The sequence below is a fragment of the Humulus lupulus genome, chromosome 7 (genome assembly GCF_963169125.1).
Source record: "Humulus lupulus chromosome 7, drHumLupu1.1, whole genome shotgun sequence".
NCBI classification, from domain to species: domain Eukaryota; kingdom Viridiplantae; phylum Streptophyta; class Magnoliopsida; order Rosales; family Cannabaceae; genus Humulus; species Humulus lupulus.
Genome location: NC_084799.1, coordinates 205332598 through 205354539, shown reverse-complemented (window position 1 = coordinate 205354539; position 21942 = coordinate 205332598). Strand labels below are relative to the sequence as shown.

At 39.9% G+C, this 21942-nt stretch overlaps 1 protein-coding gene across 1 annotated transcript; it reads right to left on the bottom strand.

Annotated features, from left to right (window-relative positions):
- Nucleotides 1–1982: 1982 nt before the first annotated feature.
- On the bottom strand, nucleotides 1983–21469 carry LOC133789205 (uncharacterized). The gene is made up of 5 exons (XM_062226970.1): nucleotides 21356–21469; nucleotides 20761–21242; nucleotides 3273–3749; nucleotides 2837–2992; nucleotides 1983–2347 (listed from the first exon to the last, which is right to left on the bottom strand). The coding sequence occupies exons 2-5, from the start codon at nucleotides 21218–21220 to the stop codon at nucleotides 2238–2240; spliced, it is 1203 nt and encodes a 400-aa protein (XP_062082954.1). The 5' UTR covers nucleotides 21221–21242; nucleotides 21356–21469; the 3' UTR covers nucleotides 1983–2237.
- Nucleotides 21470–21942: the final 473 nt, after the last annotated feature.

Below are 21942 nucleotides of genomic sequence, written 5' to 3'. Positions count from 1 at the left end.
GTAGTTTCTGTATTCCCCACCATCATTACACTGGAAGTGTTTAATGCAAGTGGAAAATTGATTTTCCACCAAACTTTTAAACTGATGAAACACAGTAAGAGCTTCAATCTTAGCTTGATAAGGGTACAACCAAAAAAAATGTGAGTAATCATCAACAAATATGATAAAATATCTAGAGACATATGCGGCTAAGTGAGGGGATGGACCCTATATATCTGAATAGATCAGCTTAAGAGGTTGTGTAGCTTTAAAATCAGAATGTGGAAAAGGTAATTTGGGACTTTTACCAAATTGGCAAGATGTATAAACTGAAACTTTGTTGCATTTATAAGGAATATTACATTATTTTAACACTGAATTTACAATATCAAAATGAGCACGGCCCAATCAGGCATGCCACACATAAGCTAAAGACATTGATTGACTATTATTACAATCAGTAAACCCTGCAGAACATGAAGGCGAATGGGAAAGAAAACATGTTTTGAAGTGAGGGATGGCGAAAGGAGCTTGAAAACAGTAGAGACCCTTATGAAGTCGACCTTGATGAAGAACATTCTTCGAAATAAGGTCCTTAACATGAAAAACATCAGAGAAAAATTCAACAGAAACAGAATTATCAGTACATAGGCGAGAAACACTGAGTAAATTGGAAGAAATAGAAGGAACATGATGGACTTTACTTAAATGCAGAACTCATTTGGAACATGGAATGGAGCTTGAACCAACAGGAGAAATGGGGAGTTTATGGCCATTACCTAATCTTCACCAAAGTATGAAGATGCATTGTCAAGATTGTTGTGATGAAGAGTGAGGTGATGAGAAGCACCAGAGTCAAGAATCCAAGCATCTTCTTAAGGTGAAGGTGAGGCAACAACCATTGCTTGAGGACCAGTAAAAGGTATGTACTGCAAAGAAGGATCAAACCTTCGGTAACATTGCAAACCAACATGGCCAGATCTCCCACATAACTGACATTGTATCTTCCACGTCCGAGCACTACTTGTTAGACGAGTGTCGTTGGAAGCACGAGAATCACGGTTTTAGTGATTAGAAGGGCATGAGTCTCGACTAGAATTTTGGGGTGGAGGTCAATTATTGGACCGATGTGGATAACGAAAGGCAACATTTTTTTGATTGTTCATACCTTCATCCATGGTTTGTTGTGCGATTGACTGACAACGCCTTCAAGAGATGTGCGATTGGAATTAGAAGTAACAGAGACCACAAACAAATTGTACTTAGCACTAAGACCTCCAAGAATGTACAGAATGTGTTCTTGTTCAGAAACATGTCCATAAATTTTTGCTAGGTAATCCACATAGCTCTTGACACGCACAACATAATCCATCATGGAAAAATTTCCCTTCTTGGAAGTTTGAAGCTGTAATCGAAGCTGCATAATTCGAGCTTTAGAAGCTCTTGCAAAAACTCATTATAGAGCACCCCAGGCAGTAGCAGAAGTAGTGTTCCCAACGATCTGAGACATAATTTTAGGGGTTAGAGAAGAAAAAATCCTTAGAAAGAATTAGACGATCCTCATGACGCCATTGAATGTATTCAGAAGTCAGAGTCTGAGTGCCAGAGATGTATTGAGTTGGAGTCTTGCACGTCCCATCAACGTAAATCACGTTTTACATTTGAGTTTTCCAGAGAAGAAAGTTCATCTGGTCAAGTATGACAGGCAGAGTGTGATTGAGGGCTTGAGCTAAGACAACAAAAGCATCGGTAATAATGGAGGGAGCCAAAGTTGAAGCAGCAACAAGTATGGAAGGGTGAACATCGAAACCATAATCAGAGCTAGAGGTCAACATTGATGAAGAAATCAAGAACCGAGAAAGTAAGAGTGAAAAGGTGAAATGTGATCAAAAAGAAAGAACGAGGATCTTTGGTTGTGATACCATGTAAGTGTTTGAGAAAATGACTTAAGCCTTAGAATCAGCTTAGTCTGAATACTCTTATTTATAGAAAAATGAATTACAACAAATGAGTTAGTTATAACAGAAGAGTACAACTAAACACCCTTAACATACTTAACAAACTAAGTAAACAGTGTTTAACTAGCTGACTAACTAACCAACTAATATTGTCTTCACTTTTTACAAAGATTTTCAGAAAATTCAATCTCGCTAGTTTGACATGGTAAATTATTTTTTTCTTGTAGTGTGATCAATACCATTCTAACGTTTTTAATCATAAATAATTGGCATGATTTTTTGGCCTCATCAAATATTTTTCTACCAACCTGAGAGATTGGTGTCACTTATTTTACTTTGGTTATCTTCTGCATTCTTGACATCTATGCGGGTGTCACTGTTTGCACTATCATTTTTCTGTATTGGAATACCTAAAGAAAAAAAAAAGAGTATAAGATGTCTTCGATCAAAATGATACCTCTGTTTATAAAGTAAAAACATAACAAGTTAGTAGTTTAATATGGTATGATTCTTCAAATTCATGCTCTTAATCTTTTTTTTTCTTTCTTTAAAAAAATATCCAAATTAGTGAAGAAATAGTTATGTTTGTATGTACATACCAATATTGAAAACTATAGCCAAAATCACGGCTGAGCCTAAGTGGTAGGGGCTCTACACAAAATTTGTTATTTAAAAAAAATATATATATAAAATGATATTTTTCAAAAAAAAAATTGGGCCTCATTATGTGGGGCCCTAGGCATAGGCCTGCTCTGCCTGTGCCAAAGGCCTGGCCTGGCCAAAATATATTTTGCTTATAATATATATGGAAGAAAAACAAATTGCATGCAACACGTGTATATATAAGGTCTTATTTATAATTGAAAGAAAAAAAAATGGTTAGAGTTGATGTAACTAACAGTCATAAATCCATTGTTGCCAAAATCTGAGCTCACATCCACTGCGAAACGAAGAAGGGTCAATATTTTCAGTCACTACAAGAATGGGAAATTGGCCCCAATTATTCGAAGTAATAGCCACTTGTGGACAACGTTCCAATACGTGCAAGGCAATATCTGTTGAGTAAAAAATAGCATAAACAAATTTAACACAAGAAAAAGAATAAGAATTCACAAGATTTTGAAGAGAAAGAGACAACATTTACAATATTACTTTTTAAAATAATATTCTTTTGATAATTATTTTGTAAAATGTTCTTCCACATAGGACGTCAAGAATTCAAACAAGGTGTCGAGAAACCTCACGTGTTTAAAATGCCATTTTAGAAAAAGTTATCAAAACGAAGCTATTATGACAAACAATCCATCTTATATTCCACAACATAACATTGCTTACCATAACAATGCACACTTATACTTCGAGTGACAACCATAGCCCCATGTCGACCTTTCTCCGGCAATAACAGATCGAATGGAGTGACAGAAAACAAATAACAAGACAAGTGTTTGTGATTATAATCGAGCGCAAGTTCAATAGGAAGAAACCAACAGTTTTGAATGAGAGTCTTCATAATAACTATCTTCTTGTTCTTTTGAATCATGCACTCAGCAATCTTGGTGATTCCATTCATTGTAGCTGATGCAAGAGCCGTCCATCCATCCTGATCTTGTATTTCTAAATCTTCTTCTCTCATGTTTGATACCAACTCTTCTACAATATCCACATGTCCAATTTTGGCTGCCAGATGAAGAGCTGTCTCTCCCAAATATGATTTTTTTCTTCTCACTATTTCAGGTTTTAACTTGATAAAATTTTGCACAACCTTTAAATTTCCATGTTCAGTTGAATCAAAGAAGGCCTGCAAATCAACTTCTATATATACAATAGTAAACTTATTATAGTTTAATTAACTCACATACATAAATTACATGGAACTTAGCATTATGCAAATATTATATAAGGAAATTATCTAACTATTTGTATTAGCGGTCTGTTATGGAAGCTAGTTATGAGTAATTGAGCTAAAGAATTCTTTGTATTGATAAATAGAAAAACTGTACAAAGTAGCTATTTATAGCTGAAGAAGAACAAATAACAAACTGCCTAACAACTTGTAACAAACTCTAGAGAGGTTAAGCTAACAAACTATTACAGCTAAGGTGGACCAGTTACACTAACTGCCTTAACAGCCCTAACCCCACCACCCCCCCCCCCCCCAAAAAAAAAAAACTCAGAGTTGAAAGACTCAACTTTGAGGTTGTGTCTCAGTTGAGGAAATCTTGAGTTTGATATAGCCTTGGTGAAACAGTCGGCCAACTGATCATAAGCAGGAACATGTTGAACTTGAATAGTATGATTTTGGACCTTTTCTCGAACAAAATACAAATCAAGTTCAATGTGTTTCATGTGGGCATGAAGAACGAGGTTGGCAACTAACATCACAGTGTTGAGGTTGTCACACCAAACAACTGGAACAGAGGAAAGAGTGTGATAAAGTTCAGCAAGGAAAGATGTGAGCCAAGTAAGTTCAGCAGTAACAATGGCTAAGCTATGATACTCAGCTTCAATTGATGACAGAGAGACAGTCTGCAACTTCTTCGCTTGCCAAGCAACAAAATTCAGACGAAAAAATATGCAAAACCCGCTTGTAGACCGACAATCATCTGAGTCAACATCCCAATCAGCTTCACAGAATGCTACAAGATCAAGTGAATTGGACAGCTGAAGATGAAGACCATAGTCAATAGAGCCTGATAAGTAATGAAGTATTCGTTTAACAACACACCAATGTGATTGAAGAGGAGCATGCATGAATTGGCAGACTTTGTTAACACTATATGAAATATCAGGGCGAGTGATGGTCAAGTACTGCAAACTACCCACAATAAACCTATAAAAGTGAGGAGCTTCAACCGAATCGCTGCCATAAGCAGAAAGGTGTAGACCTCCATTCATTGGTGTCAAATTAGGCTTTGCAAACTGCATCTTTGCATGAGTAAGAAGGTCAGTAAGGTACTTTGTTTGAGAGAGAAGAATACCTTGGTTTGTTTGTTTCACTTCAATACCAAGAAAGTAGCTTAAGGCTCCAATATCTTTCAAGGAAAATAATTGATTTAGCTTCACAATTAAGGGTTAAGTATAGAGCTGCCAATAATCAAGATATCATTGATAAGCGTACAAAATATACTCTTATTTATAACATTTTCAGAGTGATTTGGTTGTTTTTCTCAAGAGAAAGTTTCTATTTAATCTGTTTGGTGAACTTGTGCAGTGTGTCGTAATAATTCTGATTTGTTTGAGAATGTTGATAAATATTTGTTTGAGTAGTCAAAATTAGTGACCATTTGGGAAATTCGATACAGGCGATATATCGCCTGCCTTGGGCGATATATCGGCATAAGGAGGAATTTCAAATTTTGGCTTTGCAGAAACGACATCAGAAACTTGCGTTTTTATCGAGCACATTCAACAGGCGATATATCGCAGTGTCTTAGGCGATATATCGGCACAAGAGCATTTTTGGAAATTATTATGGAAATTCGTAGGTTTTTGGATTTTTGTAAAAAGAATAAAAAGAAGATCGAGAGGGACAGAAAAGGGGAAGCATACTGACGGCAGAGGGAAAGAAACAGAGAAGAATCCACGTTTATTTTGTTTGTGTTTATTTATGCTTTTGAATTTTAGATTGTGTGATGAAGTTTAATATTATGAACTAAATTTTTATTTAGAGTATTTTAATGTAGTCACTGGATATTCTATTCGTCTTTAATGCAATTTCTATGAATTTTTGAATTTATGGTTATCTATTGTTCATATGTTTAATGCTTGTAATTGATTGGCCATCTGTTGCTTGATTATTGGTTTTAATTCAATATCTGAAAAGTGAGAATTAGAATAGCTCTAGACAATAGACATAGATTTCAATTTAGAACGAAAGTATCAAATTGGTTTGTGTAGCAATTAGGTTTTTGTTCTTAATGCGGTTTATGTGTAGAATTTATCACAGACATGTAGAAAATTCACAGGTAAACTGAATATTTTATATCTTGAGAAAGAATAGAATTGTCAATAGTAAACTTGCTATAACCATAGATCAAAGAAACAAATTAGTTGTATTATTGATTGAATAGAATTGAAGGTTGATGAAATTAGAATACTTTAATCTTTCGCTTATATTAAATTTCTCGCTTATATTAAATTTCGTTAATTAAATTGTGCTTTCTTAGTTTATTGTTCATTGTTAATTGTCATTAAAATTTCATTAGTCAAATAGAAATAAAAGTTTGCTATTGGTAATTATTAGATCAATTCCCTGAAGGAACGATAATATATTTCCACTACTATTACTTGTTTATTCGATTGCGTATACTTGCGTAGTAGTAAAAATTCGCAACAAGTTTTTGGCGCCGTTGCTGGGGAAAAATTATTAAGGGTGTTGAGAACCCATAAGTTGGCAATTGGATGGACGTTGGCAGATATTCAAGGAATAAGTCCATCCACAGTTATGCACAAGATCTTGATGGAAGATGACAGTAAGCCCATTATTGAAGCACAACGTCGATTGAATCCAGCAATGAAAGAGGTGGTAAGGAAGGAGATCTTGAAGTGGTTAGATGCTGGGGTGATCTATCCTAACTCAATACAATATATATAGAAAGAGGATATTGTATAGTTAACTATACCATATCCGTATTTTATACATAATTAGTGATTACCATTCTCTTAGCCTAGCTCGTATTTCTCAATACTAAAGAATTTTTGTCTTCTACGTAAACTCTTCTATAAATATGAGTTTTTTGTACATGTATGGTGTATGCAATTAAAAATTTGATTATTTAATTTTTTTTATTGAAAAATTATTAAAGGGTAGCTATTATTTTAATTAAAAAATAAATTTATTAATATAATGTTAAATAATATTATATTAGAGTGAGTAGTCTAATATCATACTATAGTTACTAATGTGTTGACGCCGTTTTTCGTCAACAGTGAAAGAAGAGCACGAAAACAATAATCAGTTATGGCCAAATGAAATATGATAATACAAGCGAGATTTTTTACGTGGTTCAGCAGTTAAATCTGCCTAGTCCACGAGTCTTTGTTATTAAACTTAAGATGATCTCTGAAAATTCTTCAAAGATGAATTCTCCAGAGTTTTCTCTCAAGATCACAAAAATTCAGTCCTTTACAATGGTGCATGACCTCTCTATTTATAGAGAAGATTTCAGAATACTATCCCACATATTTCAGGAAGTTATTCTGTATATGAAAATAAATTAAATGGCATTAAATGCCTGCAATCTGATATACAAGGAAACGTCCCCTGAAGATCAGGGGGCGTATATCTGAATAAATAATATCCCTTGATTATAGGGGATTTATAGTAATCAATGTAGACCGCGTCTTTTATAGATGACTCATTAGGATATTCAAAGTTATTATCCTATATCACCAAGGCCCTATTCACCCAGGTTTCTTATTGACTTTCGAGCTATAGCATCTTCCCGAGGCCACATGACTTCGAGCTCATACGCGCGTTAGGCTCGGAGCCCTGATCCGAGGCCATCCCGAGAACAGATGTACTTCGGGGTCTATCTTTCAAGCTTGTGAGGATTTCGAGGCTATCATCTTCGAAGTCGTCTCCACTTCGCAGGCTCAATGCTTAGATTTCGGACATATTCCTGACTTTACGAGTTCATTCATTATGAATCCAGCTTTCGAGGTCACAACTATCATGGCTCGAAATCTGGGTGTAACATTTTGCCCCCTCAAAAGTATTTGTTCGAATCCTATGAGAAGGAAACTTTTGAACTACTTTCTTCGGGAACCGCACCGTCACATACTTGAAAATGGACACGTGTCAGTGGGTATTGCCCATTCAGGGTACTCGAGTACCTTGGAAATCTTCCCACGATCGTTCGTCTGCCACCTTTCTGGTACCATCATATCATTAATCCCTATCTGTTGGATTTTGCAAGGGCTTTGTTCAATGGCTCAGATTAATCCCCTTTTCCCATCTATATATAAGACCCCACTCATCGTCTTCCTTTTATTTTTCGCTCATCAGAAGAAAGAAAAGAGCAAAACCAGAAACTATCCCTGAGAACTTCTTGCTTGTGCATGTTTTCTCAGCCGAAGAAACAGAGGACCGCCAATTTGTTCGAGACCGTGAGCTCATATCTGTAGCCTCTCCTTCAATCGACGATTTCTCTACAATCGCCATCATTGTGTAAGTGTCCGATTGTCTTTTTATTTTCCTCTATGCCAGTTTCCGTCCATATTGTTCTTGTTATTTCTGGGAATGTGCTGATATATTTTCTTAGTATGATACGCTAGGAATTTTTTGACCGATAGACTTTCACGTTTACGTTTCCATACTAGGTTTAAATCTTTGGTTTCAAATCCAGTTTTGGTGTAGAACAAGGTCTCTTTTTTTCTGGGTTTCAAACTTTCAAAAGACATATCTTGCACACCAAGATATCGAGTATAAAACCTTGGTTTTAAAGAACGCACTATACCCAAGATTACCTTTTCTGAATAACCGCCACCCTTTTTCCCCTGATTTTCGGGATTTTCAAAAAAAATTTGTCCACTCTCCTTCTTTTTCTCGTGGAATACACGTTCCGACTCTTTAATAAGGGTCTTAGTATCGAGCTCGTTTCGTTCTTAAGCTCTGATCTTGTCTTGTCAAGCTCGCAATTCTTGAACTCTTGCATGCATGGCCCTCACCATTTTTTCTTTCTCGCTAGATGTCACAGAATCTAGAAAGACGGTGGGGGTTGTTGCTGGCAATCCCTTACTCGCCAAAAACCCCGAGCCCAGAGTCGCTGTTTGCTCGGAATCAACGTTTGATTCGCGAGTACGATCTCGCGCGCGAACAGGAGGAGATTCGAGCTCATTATCGCCACCAAATTGACAAGGTTATAGAGAGGAAGAGGAGAACCCTTCGGGAGACTCTTTATCCAGAATTCAATTCAGGGCCCAGGCCGATTCCCCTCGACCCTAGGTTAAAGGTGACCGTTGCGTACAGTCCGGGAGAGCTCCAATTTTCACTCATGGGGGAGCCTTCTACCTCGCAACCGAGGAGGGAATTCTTTGAGGTCGAGCACTACTGGAGCTCAGTTACCTCGATAAATCACGTAACTGATATCCTGGCCTACCATGGTCTCAGGTTGTCAAGCTCCTTGAGATGTCGAGCTTCGACCCCTAGCGAACGAAGCTGCTACGCTCCAGGGACTGGAAACCCTGACAACAGGCTGAGGTACGCGGCATGGAGTCAGGAACACATGAAGGCAGGAGCGCTACTGCCTTTGAAGTCTTTCTTCAAGGACTTCACGGATTTTGTTGGGTTGGCTCCATTCCAGCTCAATACCAATTCTTACAGGGTTCTGTCTGCCCTGAGGTCGCTATACCACGAGCTGGAGTGGGAAGGACCTTCACCACAGGAGATTTTATACCTCTTCTGTCTGAAAAGCAACCCCTCCCGAGGTCGGGGAGGAGACGACTTTTACTATCTTTCGAGCTACCCCAAAGAGAAAAAAGTGTTTGAGGATCTTCCTAATCATCCACCTGACTTTAAAAAGCCTTCTTCTAAACAGATGGCTTGTCCCCGTCTCAATGCTACTCATTCAGACGGATTCGTAAGTACTCCAACCTTCTTTACCTCTGTACTCGGGCTTTTATTTGTAGGTCCGTACTTAGTTGAAATGTGTCTTATTTTTCAGCCAATTTTCACCGTCCTACTCCCGCGACGCAATGAAGGAGCATAGAGAGACTCTGCTCCAACTCCCTTACGGCAGGAGGTCTTTCTCATACCTTTTACATGAGGGTAAGCTCCGAGCTTGCGGGCTTTTGGGAGATGGCCAGTCCACCTCGGACTGGTCCAATAAAAAATATGATTGTTGGGAGCAGGTGCCTTTGCCCATAGGCATCCTCCCTCCAAGGAGAGAGGTGAGGCCTCCACCCCTAACTCGCCGAAGAAGCCCGCCATCGGGGAACGAGGCTAATGATGAAGCCTCAAGCTCAGACTCGGATGATCAAGGTAAAGTCATCCTTAGCTTGAGAATGTGGTCCCCCACCTTATTAAAGCACCAACCCGATAGGTTAGTGTTGTGCCCAAATGATAGGGACCACTTCTATATATGGATTTGGGTAGACGACCGAGTTCATAGGTTTGATAGTTGGCTCGGGAAGTATGACACCATGTATAGTCTGAACGAGGAGTGGGATGGGATAGCCGTCCAATATGGGACCAATGACTATAGGGACCTTTCGAGGTTGACGTCTACCTATAGGGAAGGTACTCTCCCCGCCTCTTCTGAAGATGGGGGAATTTCATGGTCTCCGAGCTCGAGCTCGAGGGAGAGTTCCAGTTAGGTTTCTTCCATCATTACTTTGTATATCTATGCGATGCTGAATCACTTTATATACTATTCCCTGTTTTTGTTATGATTCACATTGTGGCGTGATTGTGCAGGCAAGATGGATTTCGACCTTGACAACATCATCGAGAGTGGCGGTGCCAAGAGGAGCAAGCGTCCCAGGGCGGGGTCGCGAAAGGCTGACCGGCCCACCAAGGTCCCCAGGAGGTCCGAGAAAACTCCTCCTCCCCCGGCTCCGCTTGTTACGAGCTCCGTCGCGACGCCGACTTTGCAGGTTGGTGCTCCCACCGTGGCGTCGACTTCGCAGGTCGGTGCCTCCATTATGGCCGAGCCCCAACTTCCTGTAGTGGTCCAACCATCACTTGGTCCACCTCCCAGAAAGCCTTCTGCTTCTCGAGCTCACAAGCTATTACTTTCTACTCACGTCGAGGAGTATGTAATTGACAACGCAGCTGGACCCCATGGGTCTATGCTGTGTTCAGATGTTATGTCCCGAATCGACCAGAGCTTCAGCAGTCTCGAAGCTCCTCAATGGCAATACTTGAACAATTCCCAAGACTGCACTGCCCTCTATGAGAAGAGTATCGAGCTCGCTGCCGCGGTAAGTTTTCTTCTACTTCTTAGTTATATTTACACAGTCCTAGCGTTAATGACGATTTTTTATTTTGTCAGTCTCTTGCCTTTACTGCCCAGCTCAACTATAGGTTGAGCAACGAGATCCATTCAAGCAAGTCTTATGCTCAGGAGGCGAAGGATCTTCAACTCAAAGCGAGTGACGACCTGAAGGCAGCAAATGAAAAGCTTGAGGCAGGAGCCGAGGAGCTTAGGGTTAAAGCGTCCGAGCTTGAGAAGCTGAATACTAGGCTCGCGGAGCTCGAGAAAGAGAATGCCAGGCTTGCGGAGCTTGAGAAGGAGAACGCTCGGCTCCAAGAGGCTAACAAAAAGCTCGAAGAAGACTAGGCCGCTACCTTTGATATAATTGAGGGTGAAAAGGCTCGCCTCCTTGCTGAGTATAAAGAGAAGAAGGACCAGGCGGTTGATTCAGCCATGTACAGAATGTGGGCCAACAACGAAGACCTCGATACCAGTTTCTTAGGTCCTCATGAGGCGAAGCTTCTGGATAAGTGGAATGCTCAGCTCGAGGCGGAAGAGGCTGCTCGGGAGGCCGCCTCTGAAGGTGCTCAGGAGGATAGTCATGCTATTCGTCCTGAGGGGTCCAATGCTGAGAAGGCCAAGGAGACTCCTCCTTCTTGAATCTGATCTCGGGGAAATCTTATCATGGGGCTGTGTCCCCTTATTTTTGTAATTGTTTTAATTTATGCCCGTAGGGCTGATACAATTTCTTTTTATATTGATACATATGCTTTACATTTCTTGGTTCGAAATATTTTGCATATTTATATTAATGAATTGTTTATGTTTATTTATTCATACATAGTTTGGATTTTAGGCTCGAAACCCAACGCATTCGTGCATCATTTGCTCGAATTATCCGCTTCCGATCTCGTTATTTATCAAGGTCGGATATTAATTTAACCATGAACCCGAAAGCACTTGTATGGTATGTAATGCGAATGGTTTAGTTATATCTTATTGCTTAGTTACTTTTTCTTGTCCTCGGTTATCTCTCCGAGGTTAAGAGTTCGAAACTGTTTTCCTTTAAGATATTCCAGCCTCGATCTCGACTTATCTCGAAGTAGGTTTAGGTTCCCACTTATCGTCGATTAGTTTTAGCTGGTTTGCTCCAAACCTATTAAGTTCGTGTTTGGTTTGTAATCCACACTTACATTTTTAACCTAGTTTGCACATTTGGTTATATCCAAACGTTTTTACCTTTTGATAATTTGGTTACGTCCAAACTATCTAAGCTCGCGCATCTGGTTATATCCAAACGCTTGTATGTTTTTGATAATTTGGTTACGTCCAAACTATCTAAGCTCACGCATCTGGTTGTATCCAAACACTTGTATGTATTTCGTGCATGTTATTTTATTTTTTAAGCTAATGGTATATATACCAATGATGCCCCCTTAATATCCTATGAGTTTGACCATAGGTTATTAAATTAAGAGAGATTGCAAAAATAAAAAGAGACATAACATGTTGAACGAAATGGATCTTTATTTGATAGAATTTAAAAGCAGACAAATTAATACAGATAGAAAATCATGGTTACAGGCAATACTTTTCCTATACTATTGGTAGTAAGGTCTAAGGTGATCGCCATTCCATGCTCGCGGTACCAGGCTCCCATCCATTCTCGCTAGCTTGTAAACACCGGGCCGGATGACTGACTCTATCTGGTATGGTCCTTCCCAATTTGGCCCGAGCACACCACCTGATGGATCTCGTGTTGCCAAAAATACGCGTCTCAACACCAGATCTCCCACACCGAACTTTCGATCTCGAACCCTCTTGTTGAAATACCTGGTAGCTCGTTGCTGGTAGGGAGCGTTCCTCAGCTGAGCCTCGTTTCTTTTTTCTTCAATCAAGTCTAAGGTTTCTTCGAGCTGAGTGTGGTTTGAGTTTTGGTCGTAAATGTGAGTTCGGATTGTTGGAATTTCGACCTCGATAGGAAACATTGCCTTGCAACCATACGCTAGAGAGAACGGGGTATGCCCCGTCGATGTTCGAGCTGTGGTCCTATATCCCCATAGGACTTGGGACAATTCTTTGGACCATCGTCCCTTTGCTTCCTCCAACTTTTTCTTTAGTGAACTCTTGAGAGTTTTGTTTACAGCCTCGACCTGGCCATTCGCCTGAGGATGAGCTACTGACGAACAACTCTTTATTATTCCGTTCTTTTCACCAAAGTTGGTAAACAAGTCGCAATCGAACTGGGTTCCGTTGTCGGATACTATCTTCCTCGGCATCCCATATCGGCAACGATGTTTTTTACCACGAAGTCAAGGACCTTTTTGGAAGTTATTGTTGCCAATGGTTCAGCCTCCGTCCACTTCGTGAAGTAGTCCACAGCGACGACAACATATTTTACACCGCCCTTGCCAGTTGGGAGAGAGCCTATGAGGTCGATTCCCCATACTGCGAACGGCCATGGGGAAGTCAACATGGTAAGCTTGGATGGTGGAGCTCGAGGAATCATGGCGAATCTCTGGCATTTGTCGCATTTCTTCACGTACTCGAAAGAATCCGTTTTAATGGTAGGCCAGAAATATCCTTGGCGTATGATTTTCTTGGATAGGCTATGCCCCCCGGTGTGATCTCCGCAGAATCCTTCATGAATTTCTTCAATGATCTTCTTAGCTTTGGGTGGAGTTACGCACCGAAGTAATGGCATGGAATACCCCCTTCTGTACAACCTTCCGTCTAAAATGGTGTAACGGGGAAGTTGATACATTAACTTTCGAGCCTGGTTCCGATCTTTTGGAAGGGCTCCGGTCTCGAGGTATTCAACTATCGGGGTCATCCAGGTAGGCTCGAATTCAATCATACACACGTCTTCCTCCTCCGGCTCGTTGATGCTAGGAGCCGAGAGATGTTCTATGGGCACAACGTTCAGTTCTTCATTTTCAGGGGAGGTGGCGAGCCGAGCTAAGGCATCTGCATTTGAGTTTCGCTCTCAGGGAACCTGTTCGATTGCATAAAATTCGAAACGCTCCAATGTGGATTTTGCCTTCTCCAAATAAGCTGCCATTTTCGTGCCACGAGCCTGGTATTCTCCCAAGATTTGATTAACCACGAGCTGGGAGTCGCTGTAGCAATGTATTGCTTTAGCTTTGAGCTCCTTGGCTATACGAAGCCCCGCCAGTAAAGCCTCGTATTCGGCCTCATTGTTCGACGCTTTGAAGTTAAATCTTAAGGCAGAATGAAATCTGCTCTTCCTGCGGGGGTAATCAAAATGATTCCTGCCCCCGATCCATTTTCATTGGATGAACCATCGACGTAAAGTTTCCACAGCTCGTGGGCCGGGGTTATAACTTCATCGCTGGTCATGCCAATACATTCTACTATAAAGTCCGCCAATGCCTGTGCCCTAATGGTCGTCCTCGGGTGGTAGGTGATCTCGAACTGCCCGAGCTCAACCGCCCATTTAAGAAGTCGACCTGAAGCCTCCGGTTTAGACAAGACTTGCCTAAGTGGTTGATCAATCAACACATGGATGGAATGCGCTTGAAAGTAGGGGCGAAGTTTACGAGATGAATGAATTAAACTGAGAGCCAGCTTCTCCATCAAGGGGTACCTTGACTCTGTCCCCAGTAACCTTTTACTGATGTAATAAATGGGTCTCTGTACCTTCCCTTCTTCTCGAACGAGCACTGCACTTATTGCGTGTTCGGTGGTGGAAAGGTATAGGTACAGTACTTCTCCCGTTTCGGGTTTTGATAAGATGGGGGTTTCGGCGAGGTGCTTTTTAAGCTCCTGGAATGCCAACTCACACTCCTCTGTCCATTCAAATTTCTTACCTCCCCTCAAAAGGTTGAAAAACGGGAGACAACAGTCCGTAGATTTTGAAATGAACCTACTTAGGGCCGCCATCCTGCCGGTTAAACTTTGTACATCCTTGTGTCTTCGAGGTGAGGGCATGTCAATCAGGGCCTGGATCTTGTCGCGGTTGGCTTCTATTCCACGAGCGTTCACGATAAAGCCCAAGAATTTTCCTGAAGATACTCCGAAAGTGCAATTCTGAGGATTCAGTTTCATGTTATACTTTCGGAGCATGCCAAAGCACTCTTCGAGGTCATCAACATGGTTATTGTTAAGTTGAGACTTGACAAGCATGTCGTCAACATAAACTTCCATGTTGTTGCCTATCTGTTCTGAAAACATCATGTTCACGAGCCGCTGGTATGTGGCCCCAGCATTTTTGAGCCCGAATGGCATGACATTATAGCAGTATAGCCCCTTGTCCGTTATGAAGCTCGTATGTTCCTGGTCGGGGGCATGCATGGGAATCTGGTTATATCCAGAATAGGCATCCATGAACGACATCAAGCCATGCCCCGCTGTGGCATCCACGAGCTGGTCAATCCTTGGTAATGGGAAACAATCTTTCGGGCAAGCTTTGTTGAGGTCTGAATAGTCAATACAGGTCCGCCACGTCCCATTGGGTTTTGGGATCAACACCGGATTGGCTATCCAATCAGGGTCAAAGGCATCCCTAATGAATCGGTTTGCCTTTAACCTGTCAACCTCCTCCTTCATTGCCCTCTTTCTGTCGTCATCCAGCTGTCTTCGCTTTTGTTGCTTCGGAGGAAAGCTTTTGTCTATATTTATCACGTGGCTTGCTATATTCGGACTTATTCCCACCATGTCCGAATGTGACCATGCGAAGACATCCTGGTTCTTCTTTAAAAAGCAAATTAGTTGCTATTTTGTCTCATCCTAGAGGTGTTTTCCAACCTTCACCTTTTTCGAGGGATCGGTTTCCTCGAGCTGAATTTCTTTGAGCTCTTCTAAGGGTTCGAGGTCAGCTTTCTCCTCAACCCTTGGATCGATCTCTTCATCGATTTCTAAGACTGTCCCGTCTTTACTTTGAATAATGACGAGTGCTTGTGCGCTCGTCTGTTTCTTTCCTCTCAAGGAAATGTTGTAGCATTCCCTCCCAGCTAATTGATCTCCCTTTAATGTTCCGACGCCACTAGGGGTCGGGAACTTAAGGGCCAGATGCCTTACTGATGAGACTGCCCCCAGCCCAACCAAGGCAGGTCTCCCGAGCAGCACATTGTAGGCTGAAGGTAGATCTACTACCACGAACTCCATCATCTTGGTTGCCGAGACTGGGTAGTCTCCCAAGGTTACGGGGAGCTCGATGGATCCCATGCAGGCGGTCCCTTCTCCTGAAAAGCCGTATAAAGTAGTTGCACACGCTTTCAGGTCGCGAAGGGAGAGTCCCATCTTTTTTAGGGTTGTTTTGTAGAGAATGTTAACTGAGCTCCCATTGTCTATGAGAACTCGGTGGACCCTTTTATTTGCCAGCTGGAGAGTGATGACCAGCGGATCATGGTGAGGAAACTGGACATGGGACGCGTCTTCCTCAGTGAAGGTTATTGGTTGGGATTCAATCCTCTGACTTTTTGGAGCTCTAGGTTCGGGTTCATAGGGAGACCCGTCCCCAGTCTTCAGCTCGTTAACGTATCTCTTTTGGGCATTTCTGCCCATTCCTGCGGGATGAGGCCCTCTCGAGATGGTTATTACATCCTCTCCATCTATCGGCGGGGGCCTATCTTCTTCCCGAGCTCGAGAATTATTGTTTTACGTGGGTTGCGGCACGGCTGCTTTCTGGCTCGCGTTCGCCTAATTAGTACTCTGGTTCTTGACATATTGTCTGAAGTAACCTCTGGAGATCAATCCTTCGATCTCGTCTTTCAGCTGTCGACATTCATCGGTAGTATGCCCGGTGTCTCTGTGAAATTGGCAATACTTTCTGGAGTCCCTCTTGGACTTTTGATTTCTCATCGGGTCCGGACGCCTAAAGGGGACCTGGTTTTCATTAGCCAGGTATATGTTCTCTCGAGACTCGTTGAGCTCGGTGTACACTCTGTACACGGATAAATATCTCTCCCCTTTCTTTTTCTTTCCTCCTTCGGCCTTGGGGTTACTCCCTTCGTTCTTTTTTCTCTTGGAAGGGTTCTCCGCAGCAGGCGTTGGAGCTGGTGGGTCCGCCGAGGTTGGGGCAGAGTTTATGTTTATCATTGTAGTCGCGGGCTGGGAAGTCATATTAAGTGTCGACCTCGCCTCCTCTACATTGACAAACCTCTGTGCCCGCTTGATAAACTCGGTTATGGACCTCACAGGTTTTCTCTGCATGTCGTCCCAGAGAGCATTCCCTGGCATAACTCCAGCTTCGACAGCCATTAGGTGACCGCTGTCATCCACATCCCGAGCTCGGGCGACTTCCAAATTGAACCTCGTAAGGTAACTTTTCAATGTTTCTCCTGGCTGCTGCCGAACGTTAGTCAGGGTTGACGCCTCAGGCCTAACCCCCGTCATGGCTCTAAACTGCTTCTTGAAGTCTCTAGACAGCTGCTCCCATGAAGTTATTGAGTGTCTTTTATATTTTTCGAACCAGCTTTTGGCTGGTCCTGTTAAAGATGCTGAAAATAACATGCATTTGAGCTCGTAACCCACGTTGCTTGCTCTCATTATGGTGTTGAACGAACTTAGATGGCTACATGGGTCGAACTTCCCCTCAAACGTTGGGACGTGAGGGATCCGAAATCCTTGGGGAAATGGAGTGTTAGAAATATGGGGAGCAAACGGCTCAAGCTCCTCGTCAGAATCTTCATATCGATCCCGACCTTGCTCGCTTTTCAAAAGCCTAAAAGCTTTTTCCAACTGTTCAATTCTTTCCTGGACCGGGTCCGCGAGGGGTACTATCTGGAATCGGTTGTCACCGATCACAATTCCAGGCTCGCGCCTCCGTAGGGGGTCTTGACGCCTATTCAAGCGATCTCTCAGGTCCGGGTTTATCGGGTTATCGTTACCCCGACTTTGATTCAGGTGTTCTCGCAGGTCGGAGCGATTCCTGCGGCTTCCAGTATTCTTACGACCTCGATCATGCTTGCTGACCGATCTGGTATCTCCAGAGTCGTCACTAGTAAAACTTATTGCATGGTTATTTCGAGATGGGTCTTTTCCATGTCACCTCGTTTACACCGTGCGAGACCGAGATATTTGACTCCTTTCAGATAGGGCACCTCTCCGCTCCTGAAAAGTTCCTCTGTTTCCTTGTCTCCTCTCCGCATGCCTTTCATCCTGATCTCGAAACTGGTTGAGCATTCCTGCGAGGGGGTGAAGGATATCTTATAAGTGATGGAGGGAATCGTATGGTTGACGGTGGCTGCCACCCATTTCACGGCCTAGACAGTCCAGAGTTTGCCCGAGATGGGTTGGTTGCATTAGGTGCGCTCCCAGGAACTTGAGTCCGAGCCTCTGCAAGGGCTTGGTTGTTCTCAGTTCCCGCAGGTACTTCCACATGTGGATTAACCGGGACCCTAGCCTGAGTACTTCTCTGGGGCCTAGGGGGAGTAGATGGCTCTGCTGGTGCCAGAGGTTGTGACGGTCTTCTTGGGGCAGCATTCTTTCGCGGACGCCCCCGGAGCCTGTGGGGAGGAACATGCACGTCCCTAGGAGAAGGAGCTTGGTATTCACGCGGAGGCGGGGGCTGAGCCACCTGCGCCTCTGCGGCTATCCTAGCTAACTCCTCATTTCGCTTGTTGGCCTCTGCCAACTGCTGTTTCAGCTGCCGGTTCTCAAGTTTCACAATGGGAACATATCATTCAGGATTGTAATACATATCCTCATCTCGTGGTGGAGCGGGAGGATCCGCTTCTTTCCTCAACATCTGGGTTTTCCATCGGCTGTTTCCCGGGACGTCTTGGGTAATTCTCTTCAGGAGCATTCTGATTATTAGTGGCCATGACTTATTCAGGGACTGAATGCTTAAGGCTCTCAATGAAAGCAACAAACTGTTGACGCCGTCTTTCGTCAACAGTGAAAGAAGAGCACGAAAACAATAATCAGTTATGGCCAAATGAAATATGATAATACAAGCGAGATTTTTTACGTGGTTCAGCAGTTAAATCTGCCTAGTCCACGAGTCTTTGTTATTAAACTTAAGATGATCTCTGAAAATTCTTCAAAGATGAATTCTCCAGAGTTTTCTCTCAAGATCACAAAAATTCGGTCCTTTACAATGGTGCATGACCTCTCTATTTATAGAGAAGATTTCAGAATACTATCCCACATATTTCGGGAAGTTATTCTGTATATGCAAATAAATTAAATGGCATTAAATGCCTGCAATATGATATACAAGGAAACGTCCCCTGAAGATCAGGGGGCGTATAACTGAATAAATAATATCCCTTGATTATAGGGGATTTATAGTAATCAATGTAGACCGCGTCTTTTATAAATGACTCATTAGGATATTCAAAGTTATTATCCTATATCACCAAGGCCCTATTCACCCAGGTTTCTTATTGACTTTCGAGCTATAGCATCTTCCCGAGGCCACATGACTTCGAGCTCATACGCGCGTTAGGCTCGGAGCCCTGATCCGAGGCCATCCCGAGAACAGATGTACTTCGTGGTCTATCTTTCGAGCTTGTGAGGATTTCGAGGCTATCATCTTCGAAGTCGTCTCCACTTCGCAGGCTCGATGCTTAGATTTCAGACATATTCCTGACTTTACGAGTTCATTCATTATGAATCCAGCTTTCGAGGTCACAACTATCATGGCTCGAAATCTGGGTGTAACATAATGTATATTTATAACAAATAAAAAAAGAAGATAAATATAAAAATAAATCTCTTTTATATAAAAACTAAAATGTATATATTTAAAAGTTTTTCATAGTTTCAATTATTGTTTTTGTTTACTTTAACACAATATTATGAATATTTAATGAAATATAAATTTAAAACTAATTCAAAAAATAGTAGAATAAATATTTAGTAACTATATTAATACAAATTTAAATATTGTAAAATATCATTATTATAATTATATTTAATACAAAATTAGATTTTTAATAATCATACTAATATAAATTTAAATATTATGAAATATAATTATTATAATAATATATAATAGAAGACTAAATATAAAATAATTATTTTAATATAAATTCAAATATTATAAAGTATTATTATCATAATAATATATAATGCATAATCTTAATTTTCATATAATTTTGGTACGTTAAATATTTAATAATTAAATTAATATGAATTTAAATATTATAAAAATATTTAATACAAAATTACATATTTTTGTAATTATATTAATATAAATTCAAATGATATAAATATAATTATTATAATAATATATAAGACATAATCTTAATTTTTATTGAAAATTTTGGCATTTATGTTTAAAAAGAAAACATATTAATTTTTTTATTACTTAAGCTAACTTATATGTAAATATATATTTATATTAAATAACAACATTCATTACAAATACATTATATATATGTATCATGTGTATACAATTAGCAGAATGACTGTGTAAGTGTAACCATATTAGAAATTAGAATAACATTTCTCCTTTATCAAGAATAAACAAGATCCAACTCTAATCATTATAAATGTTTTGTACCTTTAATAGAGTAGTTTGTGATATAAAATATTATCATATCACTATTATTTTAAAAAAAAGCATAGACAATATTATGGTTTAATTTTTCTTTCAATATATTTATTATGTTATTCTTTTATATATACTATTGTTTATTTTAAAAAAAATTATATTACAATCATAAAAATATAACAAAAATAATTAATAAATTTTATAACTAAAACTAATCAAACATGTATTTCATGTTACTTAACTCTTATAGTGAGATAAAAACTATTTGTATAAAAAAGAATATTTAATAAATAATACTATTTATAAGTACAAAATAATATAATTTATATTTTTGTAGAATATCACAACTTTAACCCTACTAAAACATTAATATATATATATATGTAAATTTTAGTACATACAAACAAAAGCTCACTTATATATCTGAATTGGATAAAAGAAAAACCTGTTATAGTTGAAGATTCAATATTAGGAGTCAGTGGAGCTTGTTGGGTAAATGCTGACATTTGTAAGTGTGTTTTATCATCATCAGCTTCTGAATATTGTGTTGGCCTATTATTGTAGCTTTCTGCCAAAGTGTCCCAAGCAATTTTAGGTGATGTAATGTCTCTAATCAAGGACAATGATTCTTCACTACAAGAGATTCGGATTGCATATAAAGCCATGGCATTCTTCTTCCTCCAATCATGGCCATTACTATTATTGACTACAATTTCATGATCATTATCTTGATGATCTTGATTTTCTTCTGGTTGATTAGACGGTTCTGATTCATCAACCACATCCCAAACACCTTGAGCCTCTAGATAAGCTTTTAGTGTTATGCTCCAATCAAGGTAGTTGTTTGGTTTAAGAACTACTTCAGGGGTAGTCATGTTCATGTTGGTGGAAACATTTGATGCCATATATTATTATATAGTATGGTCCCTGCTATACATATACAAAATGTCAATTACTTATATAACATAATATAAAACATTTTTTGCCCAAAAACTATATAAAATTTATGTAGTAGAGAGATCAGAGAGAGTTTTTGTTACCTTTCTTTTGGAAAACAAGTTGTTACAATCAAAGATATCTGGGAAACTGTAGAATATAGAAACTGTTAATGTTTATAATTGTAAAAGAACTAAAGTTATAGAAAAAGAAGAAATTATAAAGCATCTTGCTAGCTTTGATTTCGATACTTGGAGTGTGATAGATGGTTAAATATATACACATATATGGCAAGGAATCACTTTTTCCTTTTTCTTTTTCTTTTTTCATTCCAGTAAAATAAACATTTATAAAAAAATTTATCATATTAAAAATTGGGTTTTTTTTTAATAAAATATATAATTTAAAAATTGGATTTTTTTATTTGGTTTGATATGATTAAAATAATCCGATGACCCCTGTATAATGGAAACTTTATTTTTGGGATTGAGCTTGATGAACCACACCATACATATTCTGAACTATTTAGTATCTAGTCCTTTTGCCTTTTTCATCTAAATTTTACTTTAAAAAAACTTGAGTTTTGTGGCAAAAGTCATCAATCTTCACATCAATTTGTCATATAGACCCTATTAGGAAAAGAGATTGAGATGAATAAAATGGATTCTCATTAGTAGAACATTATGTATAA

Excerpts from the sequence above, each read along its gene's own strand:
- LOC133789205 (XM_062226970.1), bottom strand. The coding sequence starts at position 21,220 with ATGGCATCAAATGTTTCCACCAACATGAACATGACTACCCCTGAAGTA. Across the intron at positions 2,993-3,272 it reads TATAAGTGTGCATTGTTATG|ATATTGCCTTGCACGTATTG; the intron begins GTAAGCAATGTT and ends TTTACTCAACAG. Across the intron at positions 2,348-2,836 it reads GCAACAATGGATTTATGACT|GTATTCCAATACAGAAAAAT; the intron begins GTTAGTTACATC and ends TTTTTTCTTTAG.